Below are 23576 nucleotides of genomic sequence, written 5' to 3' on the forward strand. Positions count from 1 at the left end.
ACAGCTGGGCCCAGGTCATCCTCCAACAGTTCATCCCTGGTCCTGATATGATACCAACACTAAACTTGTATGTTCCTTCACATTCAGATCGGTAATGAGATAGATGACACCCTGCTGTGGCCCCAGAGGCCCCTGAAGGACCAGGTTGTGGAGCTGAGCCTCAAGCTGAGAGGAGAAACCTACAACGACGCCCTGAGAGACCCGAGCAGCTTCCACTACCAGCAGCTGGCCCGACACTTCACACGCAGGGTACGCTGGTTTTTACGAGGTTTACTCTGAAGTTTTTCTACATTCAAGTAAGGGTGATCATGGTCACCTAAAAAAAAAAAGAAGTGAAAAATAAAGTTGTTAACTAAACTGAAATAAAAAATTATTTTACAGAAGTATTTCACTGCTTGAATAGAGGTCATTACACATCCCTCAGACCAATACTACAAACCTTTTAAACTTGTACTACGTCCCTTAAATCTTCACTTACTAATACTACAAACCTTTTAAACTTGTACTACGTCCCTCAAATCTTCACTTACTAATACTACAAACCTTTATAACTTGTACTACATCCCTCATATCTTCATGTACTAATACTACAAACCTTTTAAACTTGTACTACGTCCCTCAAATCTTCACTTACTAATACTACAAACCTTTATAACTTGTACTACATCCCTCATATCTTCACTTACTAATACTACAAACCTTTATAACTTGTACTACATCCCTCATATCTTCACTTACTAATACTACAAACCTTTTAAACTTGTACTACATCCCTCATATCTTCATGTACTAATACTACAAACCTTTTAAACTTGTACTACGTCCCTCAAATCTTCACTTACTAATACTACAAACCTTTATAACTTGTACTACATCCCTCATATCTTCATGTACTAATACTACAAACCTTTTAAACTTGTACTACGTCCCTCAAATCTTCACTTACTAATACTACAAACCTTTATAACTTGTACTACATCCCTCATATCTTCACTTACTAATACTACAAACCTTTATAACTTGTACTACATCCCTCATATCTTCACTTACTAATACTACAAACCTTTTAAACTTGTACTACATCCCTCATATCTTCATGTACTAATACTACAAACCTTTTAAACTTGTACTACGTCCCTCAAATCTTCACTTACTAATACTACAAACCTTTATAACTTGTACTACATCCCTCATATCTTCACTTACTAATACTACAAACCTTTTAAACTTGTACTACATCCCTCATATCTTCATGTACTAATACTACAAACCTTTTAAACTTGTACTACGTCCCTCATATCTTCATGTACTAATACTACAAACCTTTATAACTTGTACTACATCCCTCAAATCTTCACTTACTAATACTACAAACCTTTATAACTTGTACTACATCCCTCAAATCTTCACTTACTAATACTACAAACCTTTATAACTTGTACTACATCCCTCATATCTTCACTTACTAATACTACAAACCTTTTAAACTTGTACTACATCCCTCATATCTTCATGTACTAATACTACAAACCTTTTAAACTTGTACTACGTCCCTCAAATCTTCACTTACTAATACTACAAACCTTTATAACTTGTACTACATCCCTCATATCTTCACTTACTAATACTACAAACCTTTTAAACTTGTATTACATCCCTCATATCTTCATGTACTAATACTACAAACCTTTTAAACTTGTACTACGTCCCTCATATCTTCATGTACTAATACTACAAACCTTTTAAACTTGTACTACGTCCCTCAAATCTTCACTTACTAATACTACAAACCTTTATAACTTGTACTACGTCCCTCATATCTTAATGTACTAATACTTCAAACCTTTTTAACTTGTACTACGTCCCTCATATCTTCATGTACTAATACTACAAACCTTTTAAACTTGTACTACGTCCCTCAAATCTTCACTTACTAATACTACAAACCTTTATAACTTGTACTACGTCCCTCATATCTTAATGTACTAATACTTCAAACCTTTTTAACTTGTACTACGTTCCTCAAATCTTCACTTACTAATACTACAAACCTTTATAACTTGTACTACATCCCTCATATCTTCACTTACTAATACTACAAACCTTTATAACTTGTACTACATCCCTCATATCTTCATGTACTAATACTACAAACCTTTTAAACTTGTACTACGTCCCTCATATCTTCATGTACTAATACTACAAACCTTTTAAACTTGTACTACGTCCCTCAAATCTTCACTTACTAATACTACAAACCTTTATAACTTGTACTACGTCCCTCATATCTTAATGTACTAATACTTCAAACCTTTTTAACTTGTACTACGTCCCTCATATCTTCATGTACTAATACTTCAAACCTTTTTAACTTGTACTATGTCCCTCAAATCTTCATGTACTAATACTACAAACCTTTTAAACTTGTACTACGTCCCTCATATCTTCATGTACTAATACTTCAAACCTTTTTAACTTGTACTATGTCCCTCAAATCTTCACTTATTAATACTACAAACCTTTTTCACTTGTACTATGTCCCTCATATCTTCATGTACTAATACTACAAATCTTTTTAACTTGTACTACGTCCCTCATATCTTCATGTACTAATACTTCAAACCTTTTAAACTTGTACTACGTCCCTCATATCTTCATGTACTAATACTACAAACCTTTTTAACTTGTACTACGTCCCTCATATCTTCACTTATTAATACTACAAACCTTTTAAACTTGTACTACATCCCTCATATCTTCATGTACTAATACTTCAAACCTTTATAACTTGTACTACGTCCCTCATATCTTCATGTACTAATACTACACACCTTTTAAGCTTGTACCCTATATGTTTCCTTTTTTCCAGTGTAAGAACAATCCAAAGAAAAAATGAGTCATTCCTTGTTTTTGGACACAAACTTGGCCTTTAAGGGTGATTTTGATTCTGAAATGTAAATAACATAAATAATATATATAAATAAAACTGTTTTGTCTTTGTGTAAACAGTGATGATTCAAGAGAAGCAGAAAAGTGTAACAGCTGATTCATGACTGTTTTTAACCACAGAGTCTGTCCAGTAAAGTCTCAGCTGTAATAATACTACAAACCTTTTAAACTTGTACTTCATCCCTCAAATCTTCACGTACTAATACTACTAATACTTATTAACAAACACAGTTGTTAGTTGCAGCCTCAGTTTATCCATCAGCCAGGTTTAGTGGTTTCAGTGGTTCCTTCTCTTCACTCCTCTCTCTGACGTCCAGGATGCACGCTCATTACTCGCCTGCGGTTTCCTGAGAACTGCCGACTCAGGACTTTGGCTCTGGTTTAAAGGCCTCATAGTGTTTTTCACGCTTTAGAGCTTGAGTTTCCTGGGCCCTGCCAGCGGATCGATCTATATGACCCTCCTGCTGAGGCAGAACCAGAGCTGGAAACCTTCATACACAATACGAGCAGTGACTCACTTTGGAAAAACAACGCCGTGCCAGGAAAGTAGAGATCGTCGCCGGTGTATTCCCCTCACCGCCGGGACTTTTTCAGGCTCTGCTCCACCGTCAGTGACGTCGGGGAGCTGGTTTATGGTTTGAATGTCGGGGTGGAGGTCGTTAATGAGGGAATATGAAGTGGATAACAGAGCTGATAGAATCAGCAGGAGTCAGGAGAATCTGGGTGTTCAGTCCAAATACAAGATTTCTACAGCTGAGACTTTACTGGACAGACTCTGTGGTTAAAAACAGTCATGAATCAGCTGTTACACTGATGTTTTTCTGCTTTCCTTGAAGCATCATTGTTTAAACAAAGGCAAAAACAGTTTTATTTATATACAGTACAGGCCAAAAGTTTGGACACACCTTCTCATTCAATGCATTTTCTTTGATGTCCGCTGTTTCAGTTTGTCGCTTCAGAGGGAACAAATAAAGAATCTGAAAACGTCAAAGAAAGACTCAAACTTCTTTTCTCTCTTTAACTCTCAGATCGAAGACGCCTTTGAGAGGCTGCCAGGCTTCAAGAACGTCTACATCGTTGAATTCAGGTAGAGTTCCTGTAAAGTACGATCCCGATAACTGTCTGAGCAAATATTAGCGCTGCTTTGAGAACTCAAACCTTTTATTGATCATAAACTGAGACATCTTCAATGTAAAGTTACAAACAGACTGTTGAGATGTTTATATGTTTTTAACATGTTTATGTGATGTGCTGTTTCTGTCCTCAGGCCACAGAAGGACCTGGAACGGTAAGTTTTTCTCATTTGAACCTCATCAGCTGGATGTTTGACACCATTTTGGTTCTTTTCAGACTTTTATTTTTTCACAAATGATCACGCCAGGATCATCACGGTCGTCCAGAACGCTCTGAAACAGTCTGATAAATCCACGGACCTGTGAGCTCAGCTAGTCGGGCAGAGGCAGAAAATTTTAATTTCATTCAGTTTTTAACATGAAATGTACTATTGATAGCCTCGACTTAAGCTGACTGTTTTCTGCAGTGTAATGCGTTCACACCAAACACGGTGCGAATTTTTGCGCAATGTTACTCGTGCATGTTTGAACACTGGAATATTTTGTGTTGATTTGCATCATACGCCCGTGAAATCACTGAATCGATGAATGAACTTCTGCCGGTACGTCCTTGGTGTCACACATCTCTGGAGGAGCTCACCAAACACAATGAGAGTTTTTGCATAATGTTACTTGCGCAAATTTGAATGCTAGAACACTTTGTGTTGACTTGTGCATTCACGCGTAAAATCATGAAAAAAGCTGAATCCAGTACGTCCTCGGCATCATACGTCCCTGGAGGATCTCAATGCTGATTGGCTATCGTGGTGTGAATCTGTTGCTGAAGTTTGGAATTTTCAAAAAATCCTCTCCGGTTTGGAAGAGAGTTACTGCCCCAAGCGAAGGAGTTCAAGGATCTCGGGGTCATGTGTAACCACTAATTCAGCGTATTTTTAATGGTGCACAAAGTTCCAGTTGATTAATGTGTGATTATCTGTCAAGTTGAAGCAGGACTCAGAGGGCAGACTTTGAGAACCAAACCTTTAGAAATCATGGAATAAAAGTTGTTCCGTATATGAGCACAACGTTGTCTCCCCACATCATTTGTCTCACTGTGACTACAAAGACTTCCCCAGAACTGATTCATCTTGTTGTTCTAAGTGTTGATTTGAGAGTCTGAATCTGAAGTGTAGACGAGTGGTTTACCTCTCCTCACCTTGTCGTCTTGTCCTTGCAGCCCCCCCCCCCCCCTTTAAGCCCCCCTCTCAGCTGCCTGTCGCAGTAAATAAGAGCTCTGCTGTTACTCTGCTCTAATTTCCAGTTAATGTCCTTAACAATAGTCAATCGGCTCTTAAGTGGGATAAGTCGCTCACTGCTCGCCGGCCACCTGCAGCTGCCGGATTACTCTTAAAGGTTTACGACCTCCCCTCCTCCCCTCTGTCCAGGAAAGTGCCCCCTCCCCTCCAGAGACACTCTAAAACTCACCTGAACTCTGCAGTAGTAGAAAGTGTTGAGCTGAAGGAGAAAGTCGATAAAAACCTCAAAGATGAAGAGATTTTGTTTTGATGATGTTCCCTCTCAGAGGTTTGGTGGTCCTGGTGCACTACACCATCACCTTGGAAGTGGACAGCGCCAGCGGCATCGCCAATGACACACTCGACTTCATCTCCCTGCAGAACAACCTGGTGGAGAAGAACTATCCAGGAGCTGCCGAGCAGCCCACCGTCGTCTACACCATCACCGACTTCCGCAACTACATCACTGAGGCGCTGCACAAGGACAACTTCATGTCCAACAGCAGCCTGGAGACGCAGCCTGACGACCCGCAGCTGGAGAATGGTAGTTTGATTTAACGTTGATGGATTCAAAAACTGTTTGATGTTTCCTCCCACTGACTTGTTGGGGGTATTTTTTATGTTTATCAATACAAATTTATTTCTGCTACGTTAAAAAAAGGTTCAACAGGTTTGTAAATTCCCACAAATTTCATACTAACTTTTTCAGGATTTGGCGCTAATTCTAGATATAATAGAAACATTTTATGCCTCTGCGCTGACGACAGTCATGGGGGGATGCATTATGTTTTCGGACTGTCTGTCCCATTCTCGTGAATATCTCAAAAATGCCTCTTCAAATTTGGCACAAGCGTCCACCTGGACTCAACAATGAACTGATTAGTATTCGGTGGTCAAAGGTCACTGTGAACTCACAAAACATATTTTTGGCCGTAAGTCAAGAATTAATTTGCTAATTATGACAAAATTTGATTGGATAAAACTTTGAACTGATGACATTTTCTATCCAATTCTAATTCTAGTGTTGTGTTTTAACTGGATTTGTTGGTGCTAAATACAGTTAAGTGAAAATAACAGTTTTTCATCAGTTCACAGCAGCTCAGCCAAACATGCAAATAAAAACATTTGTCTACAGTACAACACATATGCAGAATAAAATTTCCTATCATAGATTAATAATACATTTTTTTTTTAAAAAATCAAGAAAATTCCCATTTTTTAATATTTCATACCAGATAGTTAATTATTTGAAAATTCTGAACTTGTATATTATTTTAACAGTTAAAGAATTTGGGTATTTAACTTTATTTGTCTTTATTTTAGTGCACATCTCTAAACATGGTTGTATTTTTATTGGAAAGAGGATGAAATATTCTTTCTGTTCTTGTCGTTAAGTCTTAATAAATAATATTTTCAAGCTGATTTTCAATAGAATGTTTTAACTTAAAAACGATGATGTTAAAGTTCCAGTTTGACCCTCACTTGAGATTTAAATCTGCCAATCAAAGAAGACATTCAGGACTCAGTAAAATCTTTTTATGGTGTACATTCCCTTCCTGGTGCATTTGATCCAAGAGCATTAAAGGATGTTAACACTGACTTTGTTCCGCAGCGGAGAACTTGTTACCTGATGTGAAACCTACGAGCCGAACGGCCGACGCCTTCAACAACATGGTGAGTTCAACTGAACCAGAAGAAGAAACTGATCACAGACATGAACACCCATTCGTATCAACATCAGTACACTTTCTTTTTTCAGGATAACGTCCTCGCTGCAGAGAAGCCTCCCGACGCTCCGCTTCATGAGGCGGACACCAGCAACATTTTCCTCAACAAAGAGGACTTCCTGTTTGACCCCTTTGACCAGTGGAAAGGTCCTCAGGGCGACGTGGTGAGCGAGAATGACGTCTTCATGTTTGACGAGAGCACGAGGCCTCCGGCCGCAGAATTCCCTGAGCTGCAGAGTGAGAGTGAGCAAACAATTTAATCACAAAAGGACTTCCACACTGGCAGTTAAAATCCCATCCTGTCGGGTTTTTGAGACAGTAAAAATATCTGGATCTTTATCATTTTTTCTGTTAGCGTTTCCTGTCACCTGTTGTATAACCTTCCTTGTGCTTCTCTGGTTTACAGATAATGGAAACATTGAAGATGAAGAATTCCTCCTGAGTAACGCTCCTGCTGCCGGAGACGACACCCCCCGCGGGGACCATGCAGCTGGTCCTGGAGGCTCCTCTGCAGCCGCCCCCCTTTCGACACCGGTGAAACCTCAGACAGGCTCTGAGGTCACGCTGGATGAAGGATCTGGCTCTGGTTTCTCTGGAGATGGCCAGGGAGCTGATCTCTGGTCCTGGCAGCCAGCAGCAACCTCTGACGGCGCTGGCTTCTATGAGGACGGTGATGGCAGCCTGGAGGTGCTACCGCCACCTGATCTTGAGGAAACCGAGGATGAAGATGAGGACGATGGTGTTGAGACAGTAGCCACTGAGAAAGCGGATGTAATTGCGATGGAAGTTGAGTTCACGAGTGCTCCCCCTTTGCAGGCAACAACAGTTCCTGCTTTTGAGGAATCAGTGCTGGATAGAGGCATAGAGGAACCTTTCTTGGACCAGGTTTTGATTACACCACACATCAGCACTGACCCTCGGTACTCAACCACCACCACAGCACCTGTATTCTCGCCAAAAGGAACCTTGAACATAGAACTTTCAGTAAAAACAGTGGAGACATCTCTCATCTATGATGACTACTCCTCTACTGGACCTCACACCCGTGCAGCACCAGTCACAGATTCTCCTGAACCTGAAGCCTGGACTCGTGAGGCCCCTGTTTTTGCAGGGCCAACTGATTCGGCAGTTAAGCTTCCAGAAATCACTAAAGATGTACAAGTAACTACTGAAACAGCAACAGAGCTTCCAGTGGCTACAGATGGGTTTAAATCAGAAGATGTACCTGAGAAAAAGGAGGTTGAAGTCATTGTTGCACCTGAAGTACCTGATCCTGGCGTTTCCTCAACCGAAGGGTCCCCTACGATTGTCAAAGTCCAGGCAGTCACAGTCAAAGAAACCAGTTTTGATTCAGTCACTGAAGAGCCGCCAGAACTCGAGATACTTACAGAAAAACCCAAACTGCTGCTGCCAGAAACCGAAGACCATGATGAAGTTGAGATTTTGGAGGTGCAACACATTGGTGGCGCTGATCCTGAGATAACGACGGTGCCGGCAGTTGGCATCCAAGACGAGGATCTGACTGTGGATGAAGTCATGGTTGTCACCACGACAGCTGCTCCTGTCCTCACTTCCTCTGTAAGTTCAGACCACAGCAGCAGCATCGCGCTCTCGCCTGAAAAGGACTCACCATTTACTCGAGTGTCGGATTCGGCGCCAGAAGATGAGGAACCGGTTCACCATGAGCATCCAAACCATGAAGACGTTGAAGAAGTTCCAGTGAGCAGTCCGACTGAAGATGTTCCTCATTTAACGCCATCAGTGGTGGTTGCGAACAAAACAGAAGATGCTCCAACGGATGCTGTAGAAGCGCCGCCAGGTGCTTCAGCACAAGATGAAAACTCATTTACCACCTTGACAAATACTTCAGAGAGTAAATTAGATAGCGATATGGTCCAAACAACGTCCTTGCTTCAGGAAGTTAACAACAACACCCCCATTACTGAGATCCAATCTTTCGAGCACGTTTTTTCCGACGTGCCAAGCATCAACGTCAGCTTTGATGTGTTCCAGTATGGCGGTGTGGCAACTGAGGCTGACAGCAGTGGCTTCTCGAGCGGGGCTCAGGGGTCAGACCTGGATGCCATCGCATTACCGACCCGACCCGGCAGGGCCCTGACGGTGTTCTTCAGCCTAAGGGTGACCAACATGGCGTTTTCCATGGACCTCTTCAACAAGAGCTCCCCTGAGTACAAGGCTCTGGAGCAACGGTTCCTCCAACTGGTGAGAACTCAAAGAATCCAGTGAATTTAAACTTTTACATTCACATGTTACGTTCTTCATATGTCTTTGTCTTCGCGTCACAGCTGGTCCCGTACCTTCAGTCCAACCTGAACAACTTCCAGAACCTGGAGATCCTTAACTTCAGGAATGGCAGCATCGTGGTGAACAGCAGGATGAGGTTCGGTAAGCCAGTTCCCAAAGGGGTAACCAACGTCGTCTACCTCATCCTGGAGGACTTCGCCAACACTGCCTACCAAACCATGAACCTGGCCATCGACAAGTACTCGCTGGACGTTGAATCCGGTAGGACAGCAGTAAAATAGAGAAAGACAAACATTCAATTTTTTCCACTGAATTCACAGAACATCAGTTCTCTTTTAAATAAAAGCTCCATCATGAATATTCTTCAATAAGATCAGATTACTGAAACATTTTTTGGATGACTGAATCAATTGTGCCTCAAAAATATGATCTCAGTGGACTTTTTTCAGCTCCGTTCCTGCTTCACTTTTAATAGTTGTCTTAAACAAGTTGATGTGTATTGAACTGTCCCATGAGATCCACAAAAAGGCTCAGGTCCAAGCTGGACCTGAGCCTGAACCACGGCAGCAGTTTTAGGCCCATGCCCGACTAAAAAAACAGATTTTCCAAAGTGAAAAATATATGTTTTCTTCAACATTAAAATTAGGGATGTCGGTTTCGTTTATATTCCCTTTAATAGCCCAACACCTGTTAACCGGTAAGTAATCGGTTCATTTTTAGGGGTAAAAAAAGCGCAAAATGCCGTGAAATACAAGTGGCCTTTCCTTTTAGTGCGCCCTCCATTGACTCAGTGAGCTTTAGCGCCGCATTTCAAGGGTCTATCCATGTAGAGGAGGTGAGGGTTTAATGTTTCGCCTTTTATTTTATTTTCTGTCAGCTTTCCTGACACACAGTCGGCTAGCCATGTTAATATGTAAAAACATAGTGCCCACAGCCCAACCTCCAAGCTACACTGGTTAGCCAAAGTTAGCCTTGCCCACTCTGCACTGCGCACCACCCAGACTGGGTGGAAGGTAGCTAGAGGTGCTGCTCATTCCTGATTACCACTGGTAACACCCTCCCGGTAGTGGACCTACAATCCAAATCATTTCAAAGAGCTGAGGGCTCAACCACAAAAATAAGATTTTTAGAAAACATTTGACTCCATTTTCACTGAGTTAGGTTTATTTATATGTGTCACTGCAACAGAGAGAGTAATTTATTGTCTTATTTTAGCACTGACATTACTGTTTCCTGTCGTGTTTGACAGCTAGTCAAAGTGATCTTTGCAAAGTGCTGCACAAAGTGGACAAAGACTTGAATGATTTTATAGGTTTTTTAGGAACTGATGGTAAAAAGAACAAGTTGCTCCACTGCCCTCCGGTCTCCCCACAGGGCGCCACAGTGAGTAAGCGGCTTCATTTTGCCCTGAAACCCCCTTTAGCATTGTTAACTATGTTAGCAACATCAGCTATGCTGACACTGCTGACAGGCTAATAGAGCTAACAGTGAAGTAAAGAATGCTAAAGGGGTTTGAAGCTCAAAATTGAGCCTATCACTCACCAGGGCAACCTGGTGGGAGAAAGGAAGGCATTACTTACGGCAGCCACCAAATGACTGGTGCCCCTAGCTAGCTTCCATCCAACCCAGTTGGTGTGCAGTGCAGAGTGGCTGAGGCCAACATTAGCTAATCAGTGGAGACCAACAGATTGGCAGTGAGCACTATGTGTCAGCATATTAACACAGCTAACGGCTGTCTGTCTCCCACCAGACCTGTGTGGTGCGCAGTGCAGTAAACTGAAGAGTAGCAAAATGAACCTTTCAACCTACATGCGTAACCAATAAAAAATATGCTCAGTTAACTGTTGACATCCCAAATTAAAATATTTATTACAATCTACAGGCTGAAATGTCGTGGGCTCTGCGTCTCACCTATACAGGTTTCTGGCCTGTGCCCCTCAGTGCATCTCCGTCTTCATGTGTGTGGCGATCCACAATGATGTGGCTTGTGGATGATGATAATCACTCTGTTGAATGTTAAACACATCTGTCCTACTGCTAGGGAAGGAGAAGCAACCGCCTCCAACCAAGTTGCAATTCTGCCATTTACACACCAGAACTTCTGGTTTCATGCAACCCGTGTGGCACGGCACCTCAGAGTTTTGTGTTCACTGTGACCCCTAATTCTAAAGTTTTGTCAGTTTAAATCTAATTAGTTGATGTCAAGACAGTCCATACATTTTTCCAGACATGACACAGACTGTAAGGTCTGCACGTTAAAAAAAAAAAAAAAAAATCACAGGCTCAATTGGCTCAAACTCACTCCAATGTAAGCCTGAGGGAATCTGCAGAGTTGGAGCAGGCCCAAAAATCAAAGCTCCAATTAAGATGCAGATTTTTCACAGTACAAATACCTGTGAAGGCGCGATTCAGTGAAACGTGTTGGTCAACTACAACAAAAGCAAACTTCCAACAGGATTCTGATTTCTGCATTCACCAGAGGTGCAACAAGTACTCTGATCTTTTACTCAATTAATAGTACTAAAACCGCACTGTAAAAATAGTTACTGAAATAAAAGTATAAAAGTATTATCATTAAAACAAAGAACCTCTTCATATTTAACAGGCATGAATGAGTGATTTAAGGGACTTTTAGGATTTTCGCCAAACTAAGGTCTGTCACACATATTTATCCTCAGTGCCTCAGATTGTATGAAAAAAAAACCCCCACATATTTATCTCTCTGGAAAAAATACTACAAGAAGTATGTTGAGTATGTGTCTTCAGACAGTGTTTGTATTTGGCAGCTGTTTCATACTCAGCAGGTGAATCCTGTGTTGCTCCTGTCAGGATCTAATACCTGAGATAATCTGTCTGAGAGGAACGTGAGCAGCAGAACACACACTGAGTCACTCTGATCCACTGTGGTCTTTATCTGCCTGACAGAGGTACATTTACTCAGGTAATGTAAGCCTGAGGTACTCGTACTTCCAGTACATTTATCAGATGGCTGTAGTTACTTTACAAAGTAAGAGTTTTCAAAATCTGATGTTTTGTTATAAATCATACAGCAGTTTATACAAGTCATTGACATTAATGCATCAGACTGGCACATACAGGAACTTGAAATGTCAAGACCATGCCCTTTTTGGGGTGTAGAAAACAGAAGTTCCCCAACATGTGAGTGGGTTATAATTTTGACATGTCTGTGTGCATTTATGAGTGGTCACAGTACCTGAAGGTTAGACACCATTAGGGCTGCCACTAACGATTGTTTTCATCATCAGTTACCTTCTCCATTACTCGATTAGTTGTTCGGACTATAAAACATTAGAAATATGTAAAAATATATCAGATGACATCCTCAAATGTCTTGTTACGTTCACAACCCAAAGATATTTGATTTACTGTCACAAAGGAGGAAATAAAACTGCAAATATTCACATTAAGAAGCTGGAATCATTGACTTTAGACTTGTGGGGTTTTTTTTATTAAAAGAAAAATCATTACTCAAACGGATTTATCAATCATCAAATTAGATGGCCTTTAATTTAATACTTGACAACTAATCAATTAATTGAATAATAATTGCAGCTTTAATTTGCCATCATGTCCCATCAGTCGTCCCCCATCCAAATGGATCACTGACCCAACTAGGGATGGGACAAAATTAGGGCTACCCCCTAGTAGTCAACCAAACATTAGTTGACCAGAAAGATGGGCAAGACTTCATTGGTCACTTAGTCATGGAAAAACAAAAACAAAAAAACAAACATGAAACTCTATCAGGAGCTGCACCTTGTCAAAATAAATCCAAACCTATATGACTGGAGCATGTGGGAGTTTACTCTGAAAGGACAGACACAGGAAGTGTCCACGCTCAGCAGTCAGACAGGAGTCAGGTTAATCTCCAGGGCTGGTACCTGCGGTTATTCCACAGGCTAGTTAATAACATGTCGGGCAGGAAATCCAAAGTGTGGGATCATTTTGAGAAGGTGAAGGACGAACCCAAGGTGATATGTAAACTCATCTTCATTGGTCGACTACAAACATGACGTATCATGTGAAACATGGAAGTAGCTACATGCCCATTAGCCCACAGCGTCATTAACAGGCAGCTCGCTCAGTGTGTGACGTGCACTTGGAGATAAAATATAGGCCTATATTAATGAAGGTTCATTAGTACGGTTTGTATTTCTCTGTAATGTAGCACAGTGTTAACAATGTTACTGATTCTTTCTCACACCTTCAACTCAAACCACCAAAATATATCATTTAATCATTACATTCATATCAGAAACATGCAGGAGACTAGTCCACTGATGGACCCTGATGAGGACTGTCGGTCCACTGATGGACCCTGATGAGGACTGTTGGTCCACTGATGGACCTAAATGATGACTACTGGTTAACTTGGAAAATTCTTAGTCGGGGGCAGCCCTAGATGATTTACTATTTTATCGCAGATCGTAATAAAAAACAAAAAGTTTCTCTGGATAATGGTAAATATCATGTTTAGCAGCACCAAAGAGGCTGCAAGGCAACCAACAATTAAAGAGACGCTATAAAAACAGGCTGCATACGCAACAGCCTCAAAATATACAAACGATTTTAATCGAAAATTTTATATTTATATTGACCCATACCTAGGGGTTACACTGATAGCTAGAGAGTACTTACTGTAATTCAATACCCAGAATGTGTAGTATAGCCATACATACGAACATTTTGGTGGCATTTTGGTACGCTGAACTGCCAACTCTGTCAAATACAGAACGCTGGTGGTGATTGGCTGCAAATTCATTCAATCAGAGAATCACATGAAGGTATCATTTGACTGGAGATGTTTGGTACTACTTGATTCTGGGTTGTTTCAGTCTATACCTTAAAGGTGTCGAGTGTTGATACCCAGCCCTGCCTCAACCCATCACAGGGGCTGAATATTGTTCATCTGGACATTTATACATATTTGATGTGGTCACCAGGAATCATTAGGCATTAACTATATGACTGCACCGTACATCAGTAGTGGCCATCACCAGCATCATTTAAAGATCGACCACACTGACAGTGAACATTCACAAATCTTATGAGCTTCAGATCTCAGTGGGAACAGCACGGTTAACTCACTACACAACAGCTTTTTGGCTTTTTACCATTTCTCTACAACAGCCCCAAAAGGGGGGCATGGGGTCTGCGGTGAAGGGAGCCGGTCTGGTCTATAGCCTGGAGTCAAAGTCCTTCTATCTGGATGTTTTTTTTAAGACATGGAAGGGGAACAAATTAGACGTCAGCATTTTTGGATATATTATTGATGCAACCAACCATACAATAACTCTTCGGTATAGCGCTGTTAATTTAAAGCGGTTGGTTTAAAATTTGGAGACATGTTTCGACTTCCTTGTTTAATGCTGCATTGTTTGGTCTCAAAAGGGGGCGTGGTGTTGAAAACATACTCCAGATGGTTGATTGACAGAGAAGCAACCATGAAATGTTTTTTCCTTGTAAAAACATTTCATGGTTCAAACTTCACAAACTTTTCCTCTGAATATTTTTAGTAATTGTAACGTATTAATAATCATTGTAAAAATGTATTAACAATAATGGTAACAATTGGAAAGTATTAGTAATAATTTTAATAATTGTAACATATTAGTAATAACAGTAATTATTACAAAGAATTACTAGTAGTGGTAAAAATTGTAAAGTATTATTAATAGTGTTAATAATTGTAACACATTGTTGATAATGGTAAAAAGTTGTAGCGTGTTAATAATAATGGTTATAATTGTAACGTATTGTAATAATAGTAATAATTGTAATGACTTAGTAATAATAGTAAAATTTGTAATAGTAATTATGTTAAGGATTGTAAGGTATGAGTAATAATAGTAATAATTGTAATGTTTAAATAATAGTGGTAAAAATTGCAACCCATAAATAATAATGTTAATATTTGTCACTTATAAGTAATATTGTTAATAATATAATATATAATAACATATTTATAATAGTGATAATAATTGTAATGTAGAAACAATTATGGTAATAATTGTAATATATTAGTATTAATGGTAAAAATTGTAACGTAAATGTAATAATGGTAATAGTTGTAATGTATTAGTAATAATGCTGAGCTTAAACAAACATTGGGGAAGGGTTACATTGGGCTCATTGTGACAAACATTTCTCACTGTTTTTACTGTTTAAACAAAACAAACAATTGATTAATGGAGAAAATAATAAGTAGATTAATCCATAATGAAAATAATCAGTCAATTGTAAAATGAGCTCTACTTCCAACTACAGCAGTAAAATCCTTCTTCTACATCAATGCATGAGTCAGAGTCATCTAATGACATCATATATAATATTATAACAGTCACAGGGGACACTTTATACTTTTAATACATCAAACACATTTTACTGAGTATACTTTTAATACTTTATTTTTTTTTTGTTGGGTGTATTCTGTTGTGTCCAAAGTGTACATTTACATTTGAGAGAGGTGAAGTAATTTTGGATGATTTGCGGGATGATTTCTGTGGACTGTAATGTGAGATTTACTGTCACTTCCATCTCTGCTGAGCTGCAGCTCTTTAATCTGTCTGAGCCAATCACAGGAGCTCCTGACAACCTGATAATCTACAGCAGTGAGTCACTGTGGACAGCTGGTAATCACTTTACTCCTCTCCACTGCACCCTGAAGGAAGTTTTCCATTGCACAAGCACATGGTCCTACAGAACCGTACTGGATTCTGTAGAGGCTGGATTTGGACTTTAGATCTCGTTCCCTGGGTCAGTCCCAAGGTGTCATCCTAGAGTCATGTTCCTAGACTCTCAGCCTAAGGTCTCATCTTACAATCTCAAGTTTTGTCTCAGGTTCTACCACAAATTCTAATCCTAGGGTCTCATCCTGAGTTCAGGCCCAAGGTCTTGTCCCTTGGCTTGCCCCAAGGTCTCCACCTAGGGTCTATCTCAAGGTCTCATCTCAAGATTTTGTTCGGCGTTCTTGTCCCGAAGTCTGCCCTGAGGTCTCGTCACAGGGTCAGTCCCAAGGTTTCATCCCAGGGTCATGTCCTAGGGTCTCATTCCAAGGTCTTGTCCTGGAGTCTGACCCAAGGTCTCGTCCCGGGGTCTAACCAAAGGTACCATCCCAGGGTTTCATTCCAAGGTCTCATCCTGGGGTTGACTGGGTGCAGAACACTGCAGATATTTTATTTCTAATACGTTACAATTATTGACATTATTCAACGGAAAAGTTTGTGAAGCTGTGACCATGAAATGCTTTACAGGAAAAAATACTTCAATCATCAGAAAAGTTTAAATTAATCAACTAAAACTTATTCTGTCTCTGTTGCTTCCTCCTCAGGTGACCGGGCGGACCCCTGTAAGTTCCAGGCATGTAACGAGTTCTCCAGGTGTATGGTGAACAAGTGGTCAGGCGAGGCCGAGTGCGTGTGCGATGCCGGGTACCTGAGTGTGGATGGCCTGCCGTGTCAGAGCATCTGTGAAGTGCAGTACGACTTCTGCCTCAACGACGGCAAATGTGACGTCATCCCCGGCAAGGGTGCCATCTGCAGGTCAGGGAAGGTTTTACACTCTTAAAATATCAGCACACAGAAGTACTCGGATTACTTTTCTTTGTCGCTTAAAGAACCTTACTGGTGACTTTTATTTGTTTGACAGAATTTCTTTGCATTCTTTTTAAGCTTCTTGTACAACATCTGAGTTTTTTTGGGTCGCCATCACATTCACTGAAGACAGCATGAGGGACAGTTGTGAGGTTGTATGCATCATGTGGGTTGTCACACAGACCCCACATTTCCGAAACTTCATTCAAAGTTAACCTAAAAAAGAAGAGTAGAAAGTTAGGTAGAATAAGAACTATGTATGTGTTTAAGTACATGAACATTTAGATACACTGTGTTATCCCACTGGTCATTATTGTTGCTGTCAACATATTCACTAATTCTGTGACCCCACTGAACAAAGTTGAGTCAACACCAGACACCTTAAAGATACTGTGTACCAAAAATCTCTGTCCTGTCTTTATGTCAACAAACTTTACTAAACTTCTGTTTGGGAGCTTTGATGCAGCCATCCTTGTCTCATGGTGCAAACAGGACGTAAACAGCTCTGGTTGTGTGACAGTTTACATTAAACATGTGACACTGCACATTTTTTCCTTACAGTGGTTCAACAGAGAGAACAGACAACAGATGTTATAGATGTGGGCATTAAACTTGTGACCTTCTCCACAGGTGTCGGGTTGGTGAGAACTGGTGGTACCGTGGTGAGCACTGTGAGGAGTATGTCTCCGAGCCACTGGTGGTGGGCATCGCCATAGCCTCAGTGGCTGGCTTTCTCATGGTGGCGGCTGGGATCATCTTCTTCCTGGCAAGGACGCTGCGAGAGCAGTACGATGGGGAGGACACCGAGGACCCTCTACGGTTGGCGACAACACCATCAGACCGTATGGTTTACAATTTAATGTTTATTTTGATCCAAGAGTTTGTTGAGTCAACCTTAATGTTTCCTTTCTCCAGACGTGGCGACAGTGTGCCAACACTGGAGCGAGCCACCAAGTTCAACCCCATGTTCGAGAGTGACCCGGTCATGGCCCAGTATTACCGTCGCTACGACGATGATGTGCCCCAGTACAGCAGATCTGCTGGAGCCGATGGCTCCAGAGACGTTGGCAACGATGAGCTACAACACATCTACCAAGACACCACGCTAACCAAGGAGGTACCTCTGGCCGTCATGTTTGTGAACACATTATTTTCTTGTTTCAGTGAAATGTAACTCAAAGTCTGTGGAAGACGGGACAAGATTTTATGTTACATACAGCTGAGTGTCGTCAGCATAGAAGTGAATTCTTATATTGTGTCCATGTAATCAGAACAGACCCTTTTTTGGCCAACTTCACGATGACATCATGTTATCAGCTGGAGGTGCAGCTGCCTCTCCCCCACAGGGCTGTAGGCTCCACAGGAGTGTTAAAATGTGTTTGTCTTGTTGTGTTATTGGGAGCCAGAATAGAAGGAGTCATGGCTCAAAACCAGCCGCCACTGCCCGTCAACAAAAACAAAGACAACTATGGTTAAATGTGATAAGACCAAAGGACTGGACGGAGGCCATCATCAAAAATGCTCACATGTGCAGCGCACACTTCATATCAGGTTAGGGAAAAAGTATTTCCTGTTGTAGGGATGAATAAGGTTATGTGTATTAAGGGTTATCATGTCCACCTCATCAGAAACTGGGGAGGGATTAAGAGGAATATTGGATTTCTCTGCAACGCTAACTTTTTAGCACATTAGCTAACGTTAGCTTCCATAGCAAAACAAACAAGTGTGGTCCTCCTTTGTAAGATTGGCTTCCTGTGACATCATCCATCCACTGAGTGAGAGCATACGGGTCGGCCAGTCTGGTCCCGTTGGTCAGTGTTTACTTATTCAAGTAACACTGGCGGTCCCGGAGAGTGAGTGACCTGACATGGTGCGTTGGTAAATTCAGTCTGACGCTCTACACTAAAATGAGAGCCCTGTTGGTGGAAGAAACGCAGCGTTATATTTCTACATGAATGAACCAACGGTTAAGTTAATCACACATTCACTCCGCTCGGCGCTCTGCTGCTCCGTCTCCACAGACAGAGTGTCCAGAGTGTGCTCTGCCACTCTGAGAGTGCGCTGCTCTGGATAACCCAACGCTACATTCAGACAGCGCTCCCAATTTATCAACGCTCCAGTTTGTGTCAGAGTGCGCTCCCACACTCACAATGAGTGTTTCTGAACGCACCACTCACATCATCTTTCTCCATCGTCTAAAACAAGACAACACAACTTGTTAGCTAGCGCTAGCTAATGTCTGTGGAGAACTGTTTTGCATCCAGCTAAGCCCCGCCCACCAACAAAAATCATACTGTTTACTAACAGTAAAAGGGTCTATATAAATAGAAACAAAAGTGGTCCCAGATTTGAGCCTCAAAATCTTGTAAATTTTCTTCATATCTCAGAGAAAATTCAAATTACAAGAAGATTTCTCTAAAATCACACGTACATTCCGCTAAAGAACAAATTTGAGGCTGTCATCACTTCTTCACTGTTACTCTGGTTCCTGTTTGTAATATCACAGGAAACGTTCAGTTAAATGAGAGACAGTCGAGTGTTGTGACATTTTCAGTCTCAGCACTACGCAGAATTTGTACCTCCTCTTTGTTGTCATCGTCGTCGTCGTCCTCCTCCTCCTCCTCTCCAGTCTACAACCGGTTCACTGACCTCACAACAGAGCTGTTACTTAAACATGTTTTCCTCCCTCTGACCTCTCTGCAGGAGATCCAGGAGCGTCTCAGGATAATCGAGTTGTGTGCCAGAGATCAACACTTTGCAGACTTTGTGCGACAGACTCAAGTGTGAGTGTTTGAATGTTTGTGAAAATTACTGGAAACCAATTGTGAACTGGGACTCAAAGTGAAGACTTGTTAAAACATGTTTTTAATTTTTGTTTAGTCTAAGTTTATTCACAAATGAAAAAAATACACAAACTGCTTTGTCGTTTAAAAATACTCCCTTTTCATATTTTTAACACTTAAAAAGACTTCCTTTACAAATTTTTTAACAGTCCAGAATACTTCTTTATGTATTTTTATCATTCAAAAAACTTCCTTTCACCTTTTTTAATTTTTAAAAATACTTACATTTTGACATTTAAAATAACATCTTTCTTTTTATTTAACATTTATGACTTAATTTTTTTCTTTTTTCTTTTTTTAATTTTTTTTTATCATTTTCATGTTTTAAAAAGTTAAAACGGCTTTTCCTTAGTTTTTAAACATTTAAAAAGATTATTTTTAACATTTGAAATGCTTTTTTTTTTTTTTTACATTTTTAACCATTTACAGCAACCTCTTTTAACTCCAAATTTAAAATAGAAAACCAAAAAAAAGAGAATAATTTATTAGAATAATTTAGAATATAAACTCATTATTAGAAGCTTTTACAGCTGGATAATTTATTATAAGTTGATAATTTTTATGAAATCATTCAAGATGGATTCACAAAAGTTTTACCACTGAACAGAAAACTGAATCATGTTTTCACATAGAAATAAGTTTGTGTTACGAATGTATTTGGTCTTGTAAAGAGTTTAGTTTAGACAAAATGATCTGAGCTGCAGTGGTGGTCAGAAAAGTTTCAGTCAGATATTTACTCATTCTGAGTGACTGAAATCCAACTGAAGATCTTTTCCAGTCGCTCTAACAGAATCTGTAGAGACCAAACATGCTGCAGTATTTTTACACAGAAACCACTTTTAAACAGAACTAATCTGCTTCATCATCTGATGTTTGAAGGAAACATTTAAAAATAGCAGAACATTTTTGGAGTCGCTCCACGAACGGCATCGAATAACCAAACAAACCTCAAATATGTGGAAATACACAAGCAGCAATCCTGCTTCCTCCCTCTGCTCGTCTGTTTATGTTTGGACTTCTTTCACTTTTTATTTGTGGTTTGGACGTCGCCTGTTCGCACCACATCACTCGCTGGCCAAAAACCACCAAACTAATCCAGTTTTCTCTTGTTGTGTGGAGCAGATTCCTGGAGAGGAGAGGAAGCTCCACCACATAGCGAGTCCTGAGCCGGTGACCTCAAGGTACGAACGTCTGTTCTTTTCTTCGTCCTTGTTACTCCTGTTTTTTTTAAACGTTTTACATCTCTGAAGTTGCTGCTGTTCATTTCAAGATAAAAACTAAATAATTATTCATCATAGTCTGAGCTGATAGAATGGCTGTTGTGTCCACAGAAACCTGCCTTCGTCTCTGATTCCTGGGAGGACGAGGAGTTCGTCTTCTGTCCAGTCGACTCTTCTGGAGGTGAAGGTGACGAGAAGGGTTCGGGAGTTTGTTTTGGACGGACGCGCTCTCCAGGTGGCCTGAAGTGAACTTTGACCTCTGCTTGGTCGCCTCTCACCTCCACCTTCCACCTCCACCTGTACATACTGTGTTGTTTGTTTTTACCACTTCAGTCTCTATTCACTGCGTCCTCAACACTTTCACTGCTGAGTACCTCTGTCTTACGCTTTCAGACGGACTTCATGGCTTTCATCTTCAACTCAAGGGCTTGTGTTTGCGTCCCAACCTGTCGCTGCTGTCATACAAAAAAAAAAAAAAAAAAACCATAACACATCGCTGGAGGTTTGTCGGCAGTCGTTGGGTTTGCTTCAGTCGGTCGGTCTGATTCCGACATTTTTCCGCTCCTCCCTGTCAGTGCCTTCACCGCTCTGTTAGCTCCTCTGGGATACGATACGCAGACTCTCAGAGCCCTTGATGCCCTGTTACTTCCACGACAACCCGGATCACCACGCCACCAATCACCTGCTCAACAAACTCAAATGTTTACATTTCTCAACCAACGCTGGAGTGTTATCGGATGTGTAGGATGTGTAGCCTGTCAGTGTCTTGTTTGTTTTTTTAAGGAGTCCGACCCAGGAAGTTTCATCACCAAACGGAAACTTCCAGAAACCAGTTTCCAAACAACCAGAGACATGTTTGAACACTGACACAGACATATTACAACTGTGAAATAATTTTGTTACAACAGATTCTGATTATCATCCCAAGGTCTGATAATTCGAACATATTTAACCCTCTCACGTGAATCTCTTTGCCAACAGATGGAGGATGTTGATTATCTGTATTTAATGAAGCACTGTGTTGTCCTGCTGCAGCTTTACCGCTTCAAACAGCTGGAAATCAGTCGCATTGTTGTGTGCAAGAACATTTGTGCTTTAAGATATTTTATATTAAACTCAAATTCACCCAGAACACTGTCTGCAGGTTCAGTGATTTTAAATTAATGTGTGTTTTATTGCAAAGGACCTGAGACTTTATGAACAAAACATCTTCACGAGATATTAGTCCAGTCAGTCTGTGGTCTGACCCCAGGAAAACTGCAACAGCAATCATCCGAGGATCTCTGTGATCTCTTTGGACGTCCAAATAACATATTACAAGTACAGCATTATATACTGAGTGGATCAAGGTAAATTAAGGACTTAATTCTTTTAACGTTGGTGCCACTGAAGCTTGAAATGTTGAATAGAATAGAGTAGAGCAGTAGCTAATAGAACCAGCTTCTCCCTTGTCACCGATCCTGTTGTGATATTCATTGACAGGATCTTAAGGTGCATCTGGGCGTTGGAAGGGGTCCGGTTTGATGACCTCAGAATTGCATCTCTGCTTTTTGCAGATGATGTGGTTCTGTTGGCGTCATCAAACCGTGACCTCCAGCATGACCTGGGCAGTTTTCAGTAGAGTGTGAAGCGGTCAGGATGAGAGTCTCCAAATCTGAGGTCATGGTTCTCTGCCGAAAACCGGTGGACTGTTCCCTTCGGGTTGGCAGAAAGTTCCTGCCTCAAGCGAGGGAGTTCAAGTGTCCTGAGGTCTTGTTCACAAGTGAGGGTAGAGTGGAGCCTGAGAAGGATCGGCGGTGTGGTGCGGCTTCTGCAGTGATGCGGGCGCTGCGCTGGACCTTCGTAGTGAAGAGGGAGCTGAGCTGGAGGGTGATTTCCTGGTCCATCTACGTCCCAACCCTCACCTATAGTCGTGAGCTCTGGGTAGTGACTGAAAGAATGAGGTCACAGATACAAGCAGCAGAGAAGAGGTTCCTCTGTAAGGTGTCTGGGCTCAGCCTTAGAGATCAGAGCTTGGAGTAGAGCCGCTGCACCTTTAGTTGAGGTGGTTCAACATCTGATCAGGATCCTCCTGGTCCAGCTGGTAGGAGGCCCCGGGGCAGACCCAGAACACACTGGAGGGATTATAGATCTCATCTAGTCTGGGAACGCCTCGGGGTCCTCCAGGAGGAGCTGGAAAGCGTTGCTGAGGAAAGGGACGTCTGGGTTGCTTTGTTTGACCTGCTGCCCCTGAGACCTGGCCCCGGATAAGCAGATGAAAATGAATGGATGGATGAGAACCAGTCAGCACACTACAGTCCCCTACATAACTCTCACACCTACAACAAATGATGATGTTATAGATACTAAATATATCTAGAGTCATTTATGCCCAGTTTAGATGCACCCATAGGAGCAGTGTGGCAAAAAAATGGTTGTTGGGTGGTAGTGCCTCAAATACAGGAACAATACATCAGAGTATCCTCTTAAAAAGTGCTTTGTTGGAAATATTGACCTGGAATTATTAATGTTCCACTAAATCCACAAAGGTGTACTTTTAATATTAGAACCAATAAAAAGTATGAAACATTACTGTTGCAGTTTCTCCTGGGTTGGGCCCATTTTTGAGTCAG

The 23576-nt window shown here is 41.1% G+C and overlaps 1 protein-coding gene across 2 annotated transcripts in view; it reads left to right on the forward strand.

The window, feature by feature from the left end:
* The window catches only part of LOC117249941 (uncharacterized), a 37637-nt gene extending 15541 nt beyond the window's left edge, over positions 1–22096 (forward strand). For both annotated transcript variants that reach the window (XM_033615828.2, XM_033615831.2), the window contains 14 exons: positions 88–249; positions 3978–4036; positions 4217–4237; positions 5584–5840; positions 6909–6970; positions 7056–7266; positions 7430–9246; positions 9330–9549; positions 16640–16850; positions 17532–17720; positions 17817–18018; positions 19605–19684; positions 20867–20925; positions 21076–22096. In XM_033615828.2, coding sequence (XP_033471719.2) covers positions 88–249; positions 3978–4036; positions 4217–4237; positions 5584–5840; positions 6909–6970; positions 7056–7266; positions 7430–9246; positions 9330–9549; positions 16640–16850; positions 17532–17720; positions 17817–18018; positions 19605–19684; positions 20867–20900 — 3525 coding nt within the window. In that variant the 3' untranslated portion in view covers positions 20901–20925; positions 21076–22096. The remainder of the gene's footprint in view (positions 1–87; positions 250–3977; positions 4037–4216; positions 4238–5583; positions 5841–6908; positions 6971–7055; positions 7267–7429; positions 9247–9329; positions 9550–16639; positions 16851–17531; positions 17721–17816; positions 18019–19604; positions 19685–20866; positions 20926–21075) is intronic.
* Positions 22097–23576: the final 1480 nt, after the last annotated feature.

The sequence above is a fragment of the Epinephelus lanceolatus genome, chromosome 24 (genome assembly GCF_041903045.1).
Source record: "Epinephelus lanceolatus isolate andai-2023 chromosome 24, ASM4190304v1, whole genome shotgun sequence".
NCBI classification, from domain to species: Eukaryota; Metazoa; Chordata; class Actinopteri; order Perciformes; family Serranidae; genus Epinephelus; species Epinephelus lanceolatus.